Below are 18,987 nucleotides of genomic sequence, written 5' to 3' on the forward strand. Positions count from 1 at the left end.
GATTCAAATTCATTTGAAGAAAGTAAACCTTAACTGAAGTGGTTCTCAGCTCCTTGAAGGAACTGCCAATGGGATGTTTCCCCAGGGTCAGCGCACAGAAGCTGATGCAACCGTGGGCCAAGGGAGCCAGGCGACATCTCAAGCTGGCAGCAGAACTTGGCAGAGACACAGACTGTTGCTGTACATTTAGAAGATGCGAGATCAAGGGGGTCACAGAGCCCTGCCACGTGGTTTCAGAGAACAGCTGAGGGTGGGCAGTGTGTGGCAGGATTGGAGTCCTGCAAAGGGGCCCTTACACAGCTACAAGTTCCAGGACAAACCGGCTTATACAGTGAGTTCCAGGCGACCCTGAACGAGGCTATCTCAAAAGCCCAAAAGAATTAAAATGCAGAGGACAACAATGTATGAACGCAATGGAAACCTCTCCAGAGCAGCTCTTGTCGCGCTCGCAGCGCAGGCTCAGACGGGAAACCCTTACCTGTTTGTTCTTGGCTGGTTTGAAACAATCTGGGCAAACTTCACCTCTGAAATAAAATTCAAGTTAAGATAAAAGTTTAGTCGGGCGTAGTTGGTGGTGCACACATTTAATCCCAGCACTTGGGAGGCAGAAGCAAGTGGATCTCTGTGAGTTCAAGGCCAGCCTGGTCTACAGAGTGAGTTCCAGGACAGTCAGGGCTAAACAGTGAGGCCCTATCTAAAATAAATAAAAAAATAAATAAAAATATGTTTAATGAGTTTATATTAGGTAGACACAATTCAAATACATTTTATATTTACATATTATATATAATTTTGTGTGTTTGTATGTGTGTGTGTGCATTTGTGAGCTACACTGGTTTTCCTGAGGAATCTTCTATGAGAGGTAACATTTTAAATGTAAGGCATGACAAGTTCTGAAATAGTCACAAGAAAGAAAAACAATACCATCTTCATGAAAAAGAAAAGCACCAACACTTTACATAATTGACACTGTGTTTTACGGGGCAACTTACAGGAAGCAGCAATCTTCATCTGTTTCTGGATGAGCAAAGACCACACTCACTTCAAACAAGCTCTAAAAATCACAAAGAAGAGTTTTTAAATGAGCAAAAGGAAATTAAGAGCTTCTGAAAGGCAACGTAAGGTAACTCCGAGGGACTGGCTCAGACACACCGCAGCCTGCAGGCCTGTGTGCAGGCAGCTGTGGGAGGAGGTGCTTTAGCTTTGCTTTGACTTCTAAACCCAGCCGCCAGCAGGACTACCAAAGCTGGTTAGGCTGTTTTGTTTTGAAGACTGTAATATAACCCCAACACTTCTCTCTTCCCTTTCCTCCATCCAAACCTCCCCAAACTGTTTTTTAATCAACGTGTTGTTGGGCAAATGATACATTAAGATAAGTGAGAATCTGGAGAGCTGGACAGAGATAACTAAAACCCCCAGAAAACTTCCGTTCCGTTACTGACCAGTTATTAGCAGGACAAAAACATTTGGTTCAGATCTGTAAGGATGCTGGATGAAGCCTGTGTGTGTGTGCACGTGGGTGTGAGTGCGTGTGTGCGTGTCGGTGTGTGTATGAACATGGAGGCCTGAGGATTTCAGCCCCTCACCATCTTCTTCCTGAGATGGGGTCTCTCTGATTAACTGGGCTGGCAGGTCGCCGAGCTTGAGACCCACCTCTGCTCGGCTTTTACATGGCATTGGCAATCCTCACTCAGGTCCCAACAATGCTGTGGCAAACACCAGCTGAGCCATCCCCAGCCTTCCAGCTTATTCTTAAAGTATTCGAATCTGACTCTTTAAACCAGTGCTCTTAATTTCCCTTTCCTCAAAAGTGATGCTTCCAAATTATAAAACAATCTAGTACAAGATGGCTTTCCAATCCCATCCCACCGGGGTGGAATCACAAGCCATTTGGTGTGCTCCTCCCCGCCATGTTTATTAGATGTTTGGAAAGCTGTTCTGTTAATACCTTTCAGCTGTGAGAACCGTGAGATGGTAAGTTACAGAAAATATTCCTACTACTAAACAATTGCTTCAGCAAGTATTTCTGTATGTGAATAATTTCATTATATATATATATATATATATATGATATATCTTATCTCTGCAGAGAACCAGCAAGGTTTGCTACTGAAGGAAAAGCTGTGAATGCCACATACCAACTGTCTTCTCCTTGGTTCTATTACCCTGAGCCCTCTAGGTCCTTACCAAACCCGTTATCTTCTCTAGAATTATAATAATAAATGGTTTCTGTTTTGCTCCTTATTCTAATATGCATTATAAAAATAAGATGCACTGAGTGTTTCCTACTAAAGAACACCAGCTGGAATCTACTCAACATCACTGAGTCTTTTGTCTCTCACTTTCTGTTCTCTGACTCAGTATGTAAATTTTAAAATTATCTGCTTCAAAACTGAAATTTGAGGTAAGAACAGCTTACATTGATGACTTCTCTAATTTCCAAAGTACTTTCATTACTTCGTTTCCTTTTCGAGCCATCTGTGAGGTATTTTTACTCTTCCCTCTTTCAGTATTCAGCTTATAGCTCTTGTCCTGACACTCACACCACTTGAGAGGGGGAGGCAAAAGTTCAGGTGTTCTCACCTACATAGTAAGTTCAAAGCCAGCCTGAACTATGAGACCCTGTCTCAAAAAGCCAAAACCACAAAAGGGACTATGTTTACCGGAGATGGAGTATATAATTTAGAATGGCTCTAGAGGGTGGTGCTGGGACTTTACTTGAGTAGGGGTATATCTAACATTTAGGGAACTTTGCTCTAGTGAAGTGAGCAAGGCGCACGTACTACTGAAGCCTGACTTCACCCAAGCTTACACAGGGCAGCCTGCTGAGCTGTCCTGATTTCAGCCCATTCCCACCACGGAGGCCAGATCTTCTCTAGAATTGGAAAAGTGGCCAGCTGTCCTAGTTTCAAAGGCAGTCTCTGCCTAGAAACAGAGGGACTTGAGATACCGCCAGCTCTTATAGAAGGACCCCATTTCATTGTCGCTGAATACCAACTGTCTACATATTTGAAAGCAAGACTAGCCACAAATAAACAAAAATAAATAGTCTGGAGTTGATTTGACACTTGCTTAGCTTTTCAAAAAGAACTGTGTGTGTGTGTGTGAGAGAGAGAGAGAGACAGAGACAGAGACAGAGACAACCTGTAATAACTGGTTCTCTCCTTTCACCAAGGGACGTCTTGAACCTAGGCCACGAGGCTTTGTGGCAAGCACCTTGACCCACTGAGCCATCTTGCTGGCCCCTTGCTCAGTTTTTAAAACACTGTTTTGTATCAGTAAATCTGGCCTTTCAGCTAAATTACAAAGCTGTCAAGTGAAGATTTCCATCTAGCCTCTCAAGGTCAGTGTGTTCATGTCTGTTAGCTTAAGCATCTGGGGTCACAAGGAGTGAAAACAAACAAGAGACTTAGCATTAATTTAATAGTTCGAAATGAGCATTCAAACCCTTAGGAGAGCTGGGCAGGGTGGTGCACACCTTTAATCCCAGCACTTGCGAGGCAGAGGCAGGGGAGTTCAAAGCCAACCTGGTCTACAGAGCGAGTTCCAGGACAGCCAGGACTATAAAGAGAAACTCTGTCTCGAAAAATAAAACAAAAATAAGCCCCAAACCTTAGGAGATCCTTCACTGAGTTACAGAAAGAGGAGAGGCTTTTGGAGAATCAAGTCTCTGCAATAATAAAGGGACCCCAGGAAGCCAGAGATCAACAGTGCCAATGTCGGATACCTTTCCATCAACGGGAACACCCAGTCCCTCTGAGAACAGGGGGTGAGTGATCCATTTGTAGGCTTCTTTCAGCTGAACGGCATCATTTCTTCCCAGAGACAGATTCCGCTTTCTGAATAACACAAGAACGAAGTCACTGGCATGAAAACCTCATTGTTCATGTTAAAGGGAAGGCTGCGTGCAACTGTCTTAGAACGAGCACCTGCAATGTGTCGAGCACTGCTCAGTACAGCAGAAAGAACACCACACAAGGCAGACAGAAATTCCTAAGGCTTTGAGTGGCATGTGAGCCCACTTTTGAAGACTCAACAACCAAAGCATTCGTTTATTTTCCTAAGTTGGAATCACCAGATTCCAAGGTTCACACATAAATTCTGGAAAGGTCAAGAAAGATGAATGTTTGTTGCTTGGCAGTTACAAAACCATCTGTTGCAATAGTTATCCTCATGCCCCAAATGTCTCCAACTCCTCCTTGCTGAGAACGGGGGCTTACTTATGGGAAATGAAGTCACGGCTGTACTCTCCCGTCCTTATTGTGTAAGAAGAGACACTGAATCCTGAAGCATCTACATCCTAAGATGTCCACCAATGTAACATTAGTGAAATAAAGATCTCACATTCCCCTAGAGTCTACTCATGAGCCGATACCCGGTTCTGAGAAATCCCCTGTACGAGAACTAGCTTTGGTATGCACCTACAATTGCAATAGAAAGGAACTAAGGAAATGCACAGGGCAGCTTTGGTATTGATTACTAAAACTGTTCTACTCTGCTGAGAGCCCCAAGATATCACTACCAAACTAACACGCCTGTATCACTCAAGTAATTAAAATACCAAATGCCCCAATGGCTGGCCACAGGACTGCTTGTGACAACAGACAGGGCAGAATGCGGTCACCAACCACCCTTTTTGGTTGTCTTGGTTGTTTTTCTGAGACAGGTTTCTCTGAGTAGCCCTGCTGTCCTGGAACTCACTCTGTAGGCCTGCCCCTGCCTCCCAAGTGCTGGAATTAAAGATGGGCACCATCATGGCTGGCTTTGAGACATTCTTTCTTTAATGTCTAATTTTCACTGACAGGGTTATTACCTACAAACACTACCCCTTATCATTTAATTCGGCAAGACCAATAGAACCTACTAACTGCAGGCAAGAAACAAAAGTCTTTTAGCTAACAGTTAAAATTAGTTGGTCTGAGAGAAAAAAAATATAAAAACTACTACTGTTCTGATATAGCCACTGCTAAGCTGCCTATAAACTAATAGGAAACACCATACCCATGCAGAAGAAAATAATCTTTAGGGGGAAAAGTGTGATATATAGATACTATAAACACACACACACATACATACACATACCTACTGTTCCTCTAAAAATGCAAATTAAAAGTTGCCCACCCATTCTATATCCAGTTGAGACCATAACTTTGGTTATAGTTAAAGGTGCTTTGGGGTACAGTTTAACAATGCAATACCCAGATAACTCTTGTATTTAATAGGTTACACGAACTGTTTCTACTTCTCTGGATATTAGGAACATTTAGATATATATTAGATTTATTTACTTTAAGTGTGTTGTTGTTTGGTTTGGAAACTATGAAACTGTGTGTCTCCAGGTGTGAGTACACACAGCTTTAATCCCAGCACTCAGGAAGCAGCGGTAGAGGGTCTCTCTGAGTTCAAGGCCAGCCTGGTCTTTATCTCCAGCAGTAGGGCAGCCAGGGCCTCATGGAGAGACCCTGTCCTAAAATACAGAACGAAAACAAAGAGAAAACTGTATGTCTGTGCGCCATGTGCATGCCTGGTGCCCAAGGCCAGAAGAAGGTGCCAGATGCCCTGGGACTGGGACTACAGATGGCTTTGAGCCTCCACATGGGTGCTTGGACTTGAACCCATGTCCCCTGCAAGAACAATGAGTGTTCTTAATCGCTAAGTCAACTCTTCAGCCCACATTTAGATGTTTTAAAAGACTATTTTGATATTGTGTCAACAGTTTAATTACATTTGCATAAACTAGCATCAAAGTTGAAAGTATACAGCTAAGAAATAAGCATGTCTTGGAGAATGTACACTGGTCCTGCAGAGGATTCGAGTCCAGTTCCAAGCAACTCCAATTCCAGGGGATCTGATGCCCACTTCTGGCCACGATGGGTACTGCATGCATGTCACAAAATACACAATATTTATTTATGTGTGTGAATGCTTTGCCTGCCCGTATACGTGCACGCCGTGAGTGTGGCTCATGCAGGCCAGATAAACAGATGGTTGTGAATTCTTTTTTTGGGTCCTGGGAACCAAACTTGGCTCCTCTGGAAGAGCAGCAAGTGTTCTTAACCACCGAGCTATCTCTCCATCCCCAAGAAAATATATTTTAAAGGATAAAAAGTAGAAACAGAAAAATAAACTATTTTAAATTTGTTTATAGATCCTAGGCTCCAAAGCACTACAGGAGTCAATCCTATTAAAACATTGTCCATTATACAAAAAAAAAAAAAAAAAAAACCTGCCATGCCTTTACTCCCAACAGAGGCAGGAAAATCTTTATGAGTTCCAGGCCAGCCAGAACCATATTTGAGACCTTGTCTCAAAAAACAAACATAGAGAAAAGAAAACTGATTTGTATGAAGAATTTCAAACTTGGTAATCCAGCTAAAAATCTTCCAAGTACAGGTACTTTTCTCCTCCAGATTAAAAAGCCAGAGTAAGGCTTACTTGATAACCTGAAAACCTTATTCATATGTAGGGCAAAAAAATATATAATACTTAAGATGTTAAGATTTTTGCTGGGTGGTGGTGACACACACCTTTAATTCTACCACTCAGGAGGCAGAGAAAGGCAGATCTCTGTGAGTTTGAGGCCAGCCTGTTCTACAGAAGGAGTTTCAGGATAGCCAAGGCTACACGGAGAAACCCTGTTTCAAAAAATTAAAACAAAACCAAAAGATGCTAAGATATTTTTTTTACGCATACACTGTTCTGCAGAAGAGGGCGCCAGATCTCACTGCAGATGGCTGTGGGCCACCACGTGGGTGCTGGAAATTGAACTCAGAGCCTTTGGAAGAGCAGGCAGCGCTCTTAACCACTGAGTCATATCTCCAGCCCGATGTTAAGATTTTTAGTCATGAAATTTGAATAAGGCTGTACCTGATTGTCCTTTAGAGGAATTAGTGCTCGTGAAGCAAATGTGACCTTCTGGGAGCCTGTCTGCTGTCACACACCCCAGATGAGGTGACCCTCTGCAATCACAAGCCTGTCTGCTGTCACACACCCCAGATGAGGTGACCTTCTGCAATCAATCACTCTCACCTTAGACACAGCACCGCCAGGAGTCTAAAGAGAAGGCCAACCAGAACACCCTAGCAATTAGTTTGAGCTAAATTCCCTACATCAGTTCCTTAATGGAATCCTTAGCGATCTTTTCAACCTAAAATGACTGGGGACACCGAAGGAAAAACAGCATCCTGTATCTTTCCGTCCCAGTATCCCCATGTAGTCAAACAAACAGCTTGGTACAAAACCCTCTGATGACGAAGGAAAGCAACACCACCCAAGCAATGCACATGCGAGGGAAGCGTTCAGGAAACGGCATGCTCTCGTGGGGTTAAGGTCAACATTTGTTAGACCAGTCTCAAGGCTTTGAAACGCAGGGACTAAGTTTCACTAAGCCTGCAACCGTTGATGATGTGGTTATTTCTCCTTTGAAAAGGGAAGATGCAGACATAATATACAAAACAAACAAAAAACTATGTTAATATTTTTTCTATAAATCTCAGAGCCACAGATGAGCTTCTAATACAGAAAGCTACGTCTTCTGGGTTTTTCTCACCAAAGTACAAGGGAACCTCCAATAATCAATCATACGGCACAGAATGCTTAGTTTTAAAAATCAAACAAAAAACAAAAACTGAAGATTTAACAGTTTTTTTATACACTTGATTTGGACATGTGAGACTGTTCACCAAATCTGATGTGTTTCCTTCCCTACAGAAGCAGTTCATTCAATTACACAGCACCACCCTAACTAAGAAAGGTGTACATTATATATAAGATTTAAAACCACATTAGATTCCTAAAATCCAAAGATCTAAATTCCAAAACCTATCTGTCTCCTGAGAGTTTCGGGCAAGGGCTGGACTGCCGATTTCTGCTGCCCAGGTGCTCTCTGTAAACTCAGTCGCTCTGATTTAAGCAGAATTTTACTTCTCATAGTAAAATCTAGTTTTATAATTTAGCTTCAAGTATAAATCTAAAATTTATTATCTTAAGCTAGCCTCCCAAGCTACTTTCGACACATGTCTAATGTTGGTCAATACAATCACGTTAAACAAGCCCTCGTAAAAGTAAAAAACAAACAAAACCAAATGGACAAGGCACTTAACGAAAGCACCTACTGTGCCCACTGCTCTGGCTGCTGACTTTACTCTGTAACAGGAAGTACTTTAAGAATCAGGTAGGCATCTTTAAATAAAGGTAGAAACTCCCTACTTACCCCATTTCCTGTTTGACCAGCAACCATGCAGCATGCTGGAGGCAATTCAGTAACACCCAGAAAGAAGAGAAAAGGAAAAGTATTTAGTAAAGCGAAGTTTCAACATCATCACCAAAGTGCTTAAATAATTTGTTAATCAAACTCCTCTTATTAGAAAGAGTCGATATTGAATGTGTTGACCTCAGGCTCCTTTAAACAGAAAGAGGGTAAGATTTCAGTTTGTAATGCTGACGTGCTGTGGTCTAGGAATTCAAAGTCTTGTGATACACACCAACAACCCCAGCAAATGGGAGGTAGAGGCAGGAAGATTAGGAGTTCAAGGCCAGCCCTGGCTATATAACAAGTCTGAGGCCACCCTCAGCTACCTAAGACCCTGTCTCAAAACCAAACAGCCCAAAGTGACTTGAGTACACATGTAGCTTCTAAAACATAGATCTGAACAGTGTGGGTTTTATTTTTTAATAACTCTATCTGGCTCATCATGTTCATGTTTATATAACCAGGAGTTAAATGTAGCACGTTTACCTGGACTCTCTCTGAAATACAATGAAAGCTAAACAGATCAGAGAATGGGTAAATGAAAGAGTAGATATATCCTAATGCAAATACAGTACAGTGGTAATAATTATAGAATCTATTGTGGGTTGATGGTTCTTTTACCTTCTCATGTACTTAGTTCTACGTTAGGTAAAACATTCTGGGAAAGATTATTAAAACCTGCGAAGAGTTGGAGGATGAAGAGAAGGCTCAGGGATTGTGAACATGGGCTGCTCTTACAGAGGACCCGAGTCTGGTTCCCAGCACCCACACAGTGGCTCACAACCACTTTCTCTAGTTCAAGGGATCCAGAGCCCTCTTCTGACCTCTGTAGGCAACAGGTATGCATATACATACTGCTGTTCCTTTTGGAGACGAGGCCGCACATGCGCAGAAGGATCATTGGACTACAATTCCCAGAAGCAGTAGAGGACACTACAAATCCCAGCTCGGAGAGCCACGCATGCGCAGGACATTTTCCCAGACGCACCTGGATCCCCTTTAAAAAACGGGGAACGCCATAACTCGCCCCTTTTTTCCTTCCGTCTCTTCACCCTCATCCCTCACCTGTCGTCACCCCCTCATTAAAGTTTACCCACGTGGGACCGCCGTGTGTCTCGTGTTTTCTCTTCAACCCCGCAGAAAGAACAAGATTACCCCGCAGAAAGAATAAGACATACACGTAGGTAAACACTTAGCGAAAACTTTTTCAAAATTCTTGTTTAATTGCAAACTTCCTAAAATGGAGCTACGTTCCTGAAATGAGGGGTCAATGACAACAATACAGAATGCTTCGCACTGGGGTGTGTGGCACAAGGACCTCTCGGGGTCCACGGCACTGCGGCTTATGAACAAGGGACGCTCTGTCCGCCACAGCATTTGACGTTTTGTGAACATGACAAGAACACACGTGGATCAATAAAACACTCACAGTCTCTGCTCTCACATGCCACAAAATGGCCATCCTTACAATTCCTTTCCTCCTCAAGCAGTTACGCTGTACAATATATGCAGAGCCTGTCCTTCCTCGCAGGAAACTAGAGACTCCTAACCTCAGGACCACGCAGAAACATTGCATATCCCAACTTAAGCCAAGGCCCACCAGGTACTCCCTAGCTAAGAAGACACGCTCGGCATGCCTGGTGGGTTGCTGAATCTGCTCCCCCTCTAGTACCACCCTCCGCACGATAAGACTCCTTCATTTCGTCCACGTATTCAACCCTTTCCCACAGTGAACGGCATGGATCTAACAGCTGAAGGGAGGGAACAAACTAAGAGCCTTGCAGTTTAAACTGCAGGATGGCCAAGGGTTACCAAATAGGCATTGCTTAGCGACCTGTTCAAAACCAATGCTATCGAGACTGACGGGACTTCAAGATTATAGAAATAATAATGATTTCCCAAAGCTGAGAAGTCCTAGATAATAGCGCCGTCCTACCCTTCTTTATACTACAAGAGATCAATAATCTTATTTCCCTGTAGAGACGCTGTGGTCCACAGGAATCATACAGTGAGATTTCAGCTGATCACGCCAGAAGGCTGACCCACCAACAAATGTGTTCTGATGGAGGCAAACCCAGTTGGCGAGGCGCTGGGCCAGCCACCTTTTGCGGATCGACTGATTCTCATAGTGGATGTCTTGTGACGCCTGAAGCACTCTCCCTTGTGCAAGGTCCAGCAGAGTATGGACAAGTGGGCACGACTCTTTCCCATGTACTGGAGTACCGGGTCATCCCCCTCTCTGTGGGACCTCCAGTGGGAAATTTAGTCACATAGTCAATAATCTTGGCTCCCACAGTCTAATCTCCACTTCCTTCCCTCAGATACATTAGAGCCAGCTCCCTGCAACCATCTTCCATTTGGCAGGACATACAGTCAGGAAAGGAGTCTTTCATACAGACCACATTTGGGACCTTCAAAGGTAAAGGGACCTCCAAGCTCAAAGAATTGCCTTCGTTTGTGCGTGTATATAAACTAGAAACTTTACAGAATAAGAGGAGAACAGCAGAAGAATAAAGAAACAGATGCAGAAAAGTATGTAGTGAAGAGTTAATTTCATCCCCAGATCTCAGTCCTGAGCTTGCTGTGAGTCTTCTGGACCCTGAGGGGACACTGGGGCTGGCACTCAGAGGTCCCCAATATAGAGAATATTAATATTTGCCCTGCAGATATACTGTGAGAATTTATGAAATCATATATATTCAATCAAGTAGGGCTCCTATAAACATAAACAATAAACAATTAACAAGTAGTAGCTATTACACTGAGAGGACCAAGTTCTAACTATACCACCAAGGAGCAATTGTTGGTAACTTGAAATCGCATCTACACTTTAGAGATAATACTGATGGAGGAAGGTCATTGGCTAATAAAGGAACTGCCTTGGCCCATTTTATTGGTTAGAGGATAGGTGGGAGGAGTAAACAGAACAGAATGCTGGGAGGAAGAGGAAGTGAGCTCAGACTCGGCAGCAGACGCCTGAGAGAGACGCCATGCCCCGCTCCTGGGATGAAGCTCCGACCCAGGATGGACATAGGCTAGAATCTTCCTGGTAAGCGCACCTTGGGGTGCCATACACAGATTATTAGAAATGGGCTAAATTAATATGTGAGAATTAGCCTAGAAGAGAATGGGCCAAGCAGTGTTTAAATGAATACAGTCTGTGTGTTGTTATTTCAGGGGCATAAGCTAGCCGAGCAGGCAGCCAGGGTGCTGGGGACACAACCCCGCCGCTCATATGATGGAGGAAGGTCATTGGCTAATAAAGGAACTGCCTTGGCCCATTTTATTGGTTAGAGGATAGGTGGGAGGAGTAAACAGAACAGAACGCTGGGAGGAAGAGGAAGTGAGCTCAGACTCGGCAGCTCTCCTCTCGGGAGCAGACGCCTGAGAGAGACGCCATGCCCCGCTCCCGGGATGAAGCTCCGACCCAGGATGGACATAGGCTAGAATCTTCCTGGTAAGCGCACCTTGGGGTGCCATACACAGATGATTAGAAATGGGCTAAATTAATATGTGAGAATTAGCCTAGAAGAGAATGGGCCAAGCAGTGTTTAAATGAATACAGTTTGTGTGTTATTATTTCGGGCATAAGCTAGCCGTTCGGGCGGCTGGGGTGCTGGGGACGCTGCCCCGCCGCCCTTATTACTACATAATACAATTCAGATGTCCCCCTTAAAAGTCCGCAGGCTTTGATCCATTTCTTCACATCCCCAGACTGCTATAGTAACTCTGAAATCTCCCTCTCGTTGGTAAATCCGAGCTGTGGAAACTTTCCGACACAGCTTCAGCTCTCTCTGCACTTTGTTGTTCTGAGACAGTTTCCACTGTGCAGTCCTAGCCGGTCTGGACCTCACCATGTAGACCAGGCTAGCCTAAAACTCAAGACACCTGCCAACTTCTGCCTCCTGAGAGCTGGGATTGAAGGCGTGCGCCACCATGCCCAGCTCCTCTGTACTTTTTAGTGACCTCGTTGTCTCTTTTAGGTTATTTCCAGGTGATGTCACTGGCATACAAAGTAATTTATCTTACTATGACTATAAAATAGCAGAAAACTGGAGGTTGCCAAGGGAAACCTGATAACCATGTGTAATATAAAATTAAATCAAAAGTCCTCAGAACCTGAGACTTGCTAACAGTTTTTCTTCCTCCCTCTCTGCAGGCTCCCCGTTCAAGCATGCTGCATGTTGGAGAAAACAAATCACACAGAGGAGATAAAAGGCGGAATCCCAAAGAAGTCAGTCTTGCTCAATTATTCAGTTTTTACCACATGCTAATGACACCCTGGACCCATTTCTGCCTAGGAAAAAGAAGCTCACCTCTCCCTTTCAGATCACCAAGGAAACTCCAATAAATACTCTATTCTTTAGTCAGTTAAAAAATAATCCATTCTCTAAAGCAGCAATTAAATTCTTCTGCCCCAACAGAATCATTCAAGCTATCAAGTTTTAATGATTTATCAGATTTGATACCAGAGGCAGTATGTCACTTCCTGAAAATTCAGGAACCACACAGTTTAATCCTAGACTCAGTTTAACTTTCTCTGAGTTTTAGCGAGGCAAACCCTAAACAGAGAAGTTGGCCAGCTGACTCCACAGGCTGGGATCCAGACAACATAAAGCAGAGGGCAGCTGAGCACTGGTGTATGGAAGGCTCCCCCTGGGGAAGCCGCATGACCACCTGCTGGGCCTGCTTCCCTGTCTTCCTGGCCAGGTATCTCCTGGGACCCTGGGCCAAAATAACCGCCTCCTCCCTTAAATTGCTTCTGTCTGTTATCTTGTCACAGCCTTAAGTCAAGTAATTATGAAAAATGAGATTGGAAAGGTCAGAATGTTTCGAGTGTCACATCAGGATATGAACCTAAACACTGAAACTATAACATACGACCTGACACATTTACACACATACAGCATTTCACAGAAATGTACAAAAGGGACTCAAGGGAGTCTTCCATAACTCACCAAGTCATACTATAACCGTTTCCACACGATCACTTTTCTTAAGAGGTAGTATAAGAAGAAGGTAAAAAATTACTTGTACCAAAACATCTGTCACGCATGGGGAAATTTAGCACAAAAAAAAAAAAAATCCTAAGTTCCAGGGGCCTGGGGGAATAGGAAGGAAGGTCTGGCTTGGATATGATCAAGATACACTACATACAGGTATGAAATTGTCAAAAAAATAAACAAAAAATATCCTAAAAAAAGTCATACATCCCAGACAAATGAAGAGAGCAATCCCAGGCTATGTTCTCATTCTGTGGCCACCTGCATCTGCATTCCTGCAAGAGAAAACAGGCGCTGGTACAAAAGGAGCACTGTAGCTGAGCACCGCAAGTCACTGGCAAGGTAGCTCGTTGGCTGGGCCCTTGGCATCTTAACCATGAATAGAAGGGTTCCCATTTTATGATTGGTATCTCACTGACATGCAGAGAAAAGTCTGTCCATGAGCACACCCGTAAAGCAGAGAGGAAGAGGAGTAAAGTGACAATACGCATAGCAGCACTGGTAATCAATAACACAACGGGTCATACGTGAGGGCCACCAGGCGGGTGCCGGTGAGGCTCTGAAAACTCCACCATTGCTGCGGCTGTGTGGCCGGGAAGCAAAGGAGGCTGCAGGAGCTTAGCTCACAGGACCACCGGTCCCACACGAGGGACACAGGAAGATTTCACAGTAAGCCAAACTTCAAAGAATCTCATGCAACGGACTGGCACAATCATCTGTCCCAGGAATGCCATTGTGACTGAGGACCAAAGAGGACGATGGGAACTGAGCAAAATGAGGACAGCTGGGAATAAATCAGTGATTCAAGTTAGAGATAATGTGTTACAGTACAGCTGCCGAGAGTGAAGCCCAAGAGCTGACTTTAAGAAGAACGGGCTCCACTCGCTGCTCTTCTAGAGGATCCTGGTTCAGCTCCCATCACCCACATGGCAGCTCACAACCTTCTGTATCCAGTTCCCAGGGGTTCAATGTCCTCCTCTGACTGGTGTGGGCACTGCATGTGCGTGGTGCGTGCACACACACAGACACAGATACACACACACACACACACAGAGACACACAAACACACACAGAGACACAGATACACACACACACACAGACACAGACATACAAACACACACACAGACACAGACACCCGCACACACAAAACACTCACACACATTTAAAAAAATTGAAAAAAATATTGAAGAGGTAAGGAAGGCACAGAACAGCAGGACTTCTACGCTGGCAGACATTTGGGAATTTCTAAATACTACCAATGCCATTGAGCCCCTAAAGCCTCTGAATCACACACAGCTCTTCAGCACTCTTACAACGAAGATGGTACAAATATAGTGGGGAATGGTAACAGTCGTGTGGGCAGCTGGAGGCATTAAAAAGACCTCTTTCGGTCAGCCTGATCTACAAGAGCTAGTTCCAGGAGAGGCTCCAAAGCTACAGAGAAATCCTGTCTCAAAAAACCAAAAACAAAACCCTCTTTCTTGATCAGTTATTTTCCCAAAACACACACACAGAGAGAGAGAGAGAGAGAGAGAGAGAGAGAGAGATTTCCTTGTCCCCAAAATGTCCAGTTACAGACAGTTTAATAAAACTTTTCCTCCTTCTCCCCACCCAAGATTTCCTCCTCACCCACTCCACCCACCCCCAAGCCTGGTACAACCTTGTTTATCTGTTCCATCAGGGCTAGCTTCCCACCTTGTGCCTCAAGCACAAAAGGCACAAAGAAGGTAAAGGATCTGAGAGCAGGAGAGAATGTCTCCTGGAAGCACTGTTTGTCCCCCTCTCCTTGCCTCCTCTCCCACCCTCGTCTCAGTCCTAGACTCTTCTCTCCCAGTGCCTCTGACCTCAGACCTGTGATGAAGCAGCTGAAACAGAGTGGGCCTAGGAGCTGCCTCTGGTGAACAGCATTTGCCAGCCATAGTGAGAACCCACCAGCAAAGGAGACAGCGCAGGGGCGACACCTTCTAGCCCAGCTCTTGGGAAGCCGAGGCTAGTGCATCTCTGTGAGTTCAGGCCACCCAAGGCAACAAAGAGTGACCCTGCCTCATTCCCCAGCTCTGCCCCCCCCCAAAAAAAACATGGGGGATGTAGTGACAGCTCAATCACGACAAGCTTGCCACATGAGGCCCTGAGTTTGGATTCCTGCACCTACATAAGAAGCTAAACACGGCTGTGTGTGCACAGAATCCTAGCATTGGGAGCAGAGACAGAGGATCCCTGGGGCCAAAGCAGTGAGCTCCAGGTCCAGTGAGAGGCACTGCAGAGGACAATCTCTGGTTCAGTACCCTGCCCAACTCCCGCAGCAGGGCGAGGGGGGATGGGGAGGACGACTTATTTTTCTGACTTTCATTACCTTGGGTTCCCCAATATGTTGGCAATAAAAACAGTGTTAAAAGGCTAAAGACTTCTGTCTTTTTAGGACAAAGCAAGGGCAGATCAGAACAGACAGAACAGAATAAATCCTCAGGGCCAAATTAGGTTACAGGTCTATTAACCCAGTTCCTACCCAGTTCCTACAATGGCTGTTTTTACACTGTGAGTTTCAAGACCTTCCGCTGTGCCTTCCAAACTGCCGTTTGCTGAGTTCTGCAAGATTTGATTATTGCGAAAAGCGGAGTGGGAGAGAGGGAGGAGGGCAATTTGAACCTGTGAGGAAGACCGTTCACGGGGGAGCTCAACAGCTGAACTCGGGGAACTCGAGCGTCAATAGCATTGGTGAAGCAGGGAACATCTGCTGCCAACAGGTGTGGCTGGATGTGCAAACATACTTTACCTCTGAACGTGGTGCTGGGATGCTAGCACCCTTCCAAGACTCAGTGACCAAACCTTTGTCCTAGGAAGCCTCTGAGTTCCTGCCTTAAACACAGCACTGTTTCAGGAAATCTCCCACAACCAGCACAGGACAAGGTTGGCCTGTGACAGACAGCAACTTCCCTGGAGAAGGCCCCAGCTCTTCCAGCTGAGGGCTAGAGGATTCTATGCCTCTCCCACAGGTCTATCATCAAAAGACATGAGCAAGGATAACACCAACAGACATGCTAATAGCACAGAAGGAGAAATCTCACGGGGCCGCAACCCTAGACAGAGAAATACAGAAATAAACACCAAGGAATATTGAGAGCAAGAGAAAATTCTCTTCCCCAGGGAAGTCTCCAAATTGGTTATCTAATACCAAGTGGTCGACTCTAAAACCATTTGCATATATATCACATTATACATATAGTTAATAATAGTAAGAGAAAAGAGGCTACTGATTAGAGAGAGAGCAAGGTGGGGGAGGGTTCATGGGAAAGTTAATATATACTATACTACTTTCATATCAACACTAGCTCATCTAAAGCACCTCAGCAAACACGGCCTGTGGACAAATGATGTGGGAGTTCCCTGTGTGCTGTGATTACCATTAATGAATAAAGAAACTGCTTTGAACCTATAGCAAGGCAGAACTTAGGTAGTGAGGAAAATGAAACGGAATGCTGGGGAAAGGAGGTGGAGTCAGAGAGACACCATGGAGCCGCAGCCAGAGACAGACATGCCAAAACTTTGCCGGTAAACCACTGCCACGTGGCAATACACAGATTAATGGAAATAGGTTAGATTTAAATGTAAGAGCTAGCTGATAATAAGTTAGAACTAATAGGCCAAGCATTGTTTTAAATAATATAGTTTCTGTGTAATTATTTCAGGTCTAAGTGAGCCAGGCCAGGAACCAAACAAGCAGCCTCCTTACTACAGACAAAACCAGGCACAATGAAGGAACCAAACAAACCAAGTAGGCCACAACTTCCAGCTGCAGCTCAGCTCACGAGCATGCATGGACACACAGTAGGGAAAAGTAAAAATGGCTGCATTTGCATATGCAAGTGCAAACAATGTACAGCAGGGTGTTCTAGTAAAGACAGACAGACACACAGAATAATGTACAGCAGGGTGTTCTAGTAAATAATGTACAGCAGGGTGTTCTAGTAAAGACAGAAAGACATACAGAAGGTGACGACATGCACCTGCCAAAAAGTTACATTGTCTTGCTTAGTTTTATGCCAGCTTGACACAAGGAAGAGTCATCTAAAAGAAGGGAACCTCAACTGAGAAAAATGCCTCCTAAGATACAGCTGTAGGAGTCAGGGGTGGGGGCCCACACCTTTAATCCCAGCACTCAGGAGGCAAAGGTAGATGGATCTCTGTGACTTCTAGGCCAATGTGGTCTATATAGCAAGTTCTAGGACAGTTCAGGCTATTATACAGAGAAACCTTGTCTCAAAAAATCAGGAAAACAAAACAAATTTTAAAAGATCCAGCTGTAGGGCATTTTCTTGATTAGTGGGAGAGTATCCAGCAAAAAGTCTAAGGTTTTCAGACAACCAACCTTAATATATCCAGTAACCTTACAGGAATAGGCAAATGGCAGAGGCTCTGTTATAGCTAACTGGACTCCTGTGTCAATGTTATATTTAAAGAGACTCAAAGAAGCAATAGTCTCATAAGGCATGCCTTCATCTTTTAGAAACTGATACATAATTACAATGGAGTACCTGGCTCAGAGAAGAGGCTAACACTATTGAACAACAGAGTAAAGCTAGAGGTAGGGAAATCGCCCAAGATGAAGCACTTGAAGAAGGAGGTTATGCTACTATAGAAAGACAGGCTGTATATGATGACCACACCCTGGATTAATGCCATGCAGCAGCTTTGAATAATTGGGACAGAATTGGAGAAATAGGAAAGAAAACTGAGTCATTTACTAAGATATACAGGGCCCAAAGGAAGCCTTTATGGATTTCTTAAAAAGATTGACTTCAGCAGTAAATAGAATTCGGAAATTAGACAAATAATAATTAAATCTCTGGCTTCTGTAAAGGCCAATGCTCTATGAAACAGGATAATCAGACCATTAAAGGAAAGGCCAGCATCTTTGAAGGAATGGATTTGAGATACAATTAATATTAAATTTCATGACCATGATGATGCATAGATAGGAAAGGTGATTTCCAGAGGTTTGAGGAAAAAATTGAAAGGCCAAATATTATAATTGTGCCAAACAAGGTCAATTTAAATGGGACAGTAGACAGGGCAGTCCTTGAAACAATGTTTTTCTAAGAATAATCCATTCAGAATGCCCCTCCCTTCTGGATTATGCAGAAAGTGTGTCAAAGGCAGGCATCAGACTAAGGAATGCGCGTCAACAAGGAATAGTCAAGGTAATCCTTTGCCATCGGGGAAACTCCAAGAGGCTTCTCATGGTGCCCTAAGCCAAATCCAGTTCAGTCATTTCCTGTCATTGTAGAGGAAACTCCTTCCCAGAGCAATTAAAGAGCCTCATGCCAACTGTACAAAAAGATACTGCCCTGGGTAACAGAACAGCTGTAGGAGAGAACAAAAATTCAGGAGAACCATAAAGCAAGAATTTTGGCAAACTTCTGTAAATGAACAAAGATCAAAATTAAATATACAAATAAATGACATCATTGAAGATCTGGCAGACAAAGATGCCAATATAACAATAATTTCATCAGAAACTTGGCATCCAAATTGGCCTCTTCAGCTCTTAAGGATGTAAATGTTCAGTTCTTAGGGATCAGAACTCAACCTCGGGTAAAGGAGAGCACAAGATGGGTCAAATGTATAGGGTCAGAGGACAGAGAGGAATATTAAAATCATGTGTGGCTAACATAGAAATGAATTTGTGGGGACATGATTTGTTAAAGCAATGGAATACTCAGATTAACATTCCCC

At 44.0% G+C, this 18,987-nt stretch overlaps 1 protein-coding gene across 5 annotated transcripts in view; it reads right to left on the reverse strand.

Moving 5' to 3' along the window:
- The window catches only part of Pus10 (pseudouridine synthase 10), a 73,612-nt gene that overhangs the window by 24,464 nt on the left and 30,161 nt on the right, over positions 1 to 18,987 (reverse strand). For 3 of the 5 annotated variants that reach the window (XM_041669771.1, XM_041669769.1, XM_041669770.1), the window contains exons 5-8: positions 8,213 to 8,268; positions 3,728 to 3,839; positions 993 to 1,054; positions 479 to 524 (exon numbers count right to left, since the gene is read on the reverse strand). In XM_041669771.1, coding sequence (XP_041525705.1) covers positions 479 to 524; positions 993 to 1,054; positions 3,728 to 3,839; positions 8,213 to 8,268 — 276 coding nt within the window. The remainder of the gene's footprint in view (positions 1 to 478; positions 525 to 992; positions 1,055 to 3,727; positions 3,840 to 8,212; positions 8,269 to 18,987) is intronic. The other 2 variants (XM_041669774.1, XM_041669772.1) reach the window with 1 other exon arrangement.

This window comes from Microtus oregoni, unplaced genomic scaffold, assembly GCF_018167655.1.
Source record: "Microtus oregoni isolate MIOR12 unplaced genomic scaffold, Mior012 000019F_ref0000042, whole genome shotgun sequence".
NCBI lineage: Eukaryota > Metazoa > Chordata > Mammalia > Rodentia > Cricetidae > Microtus > Microtus oregoni.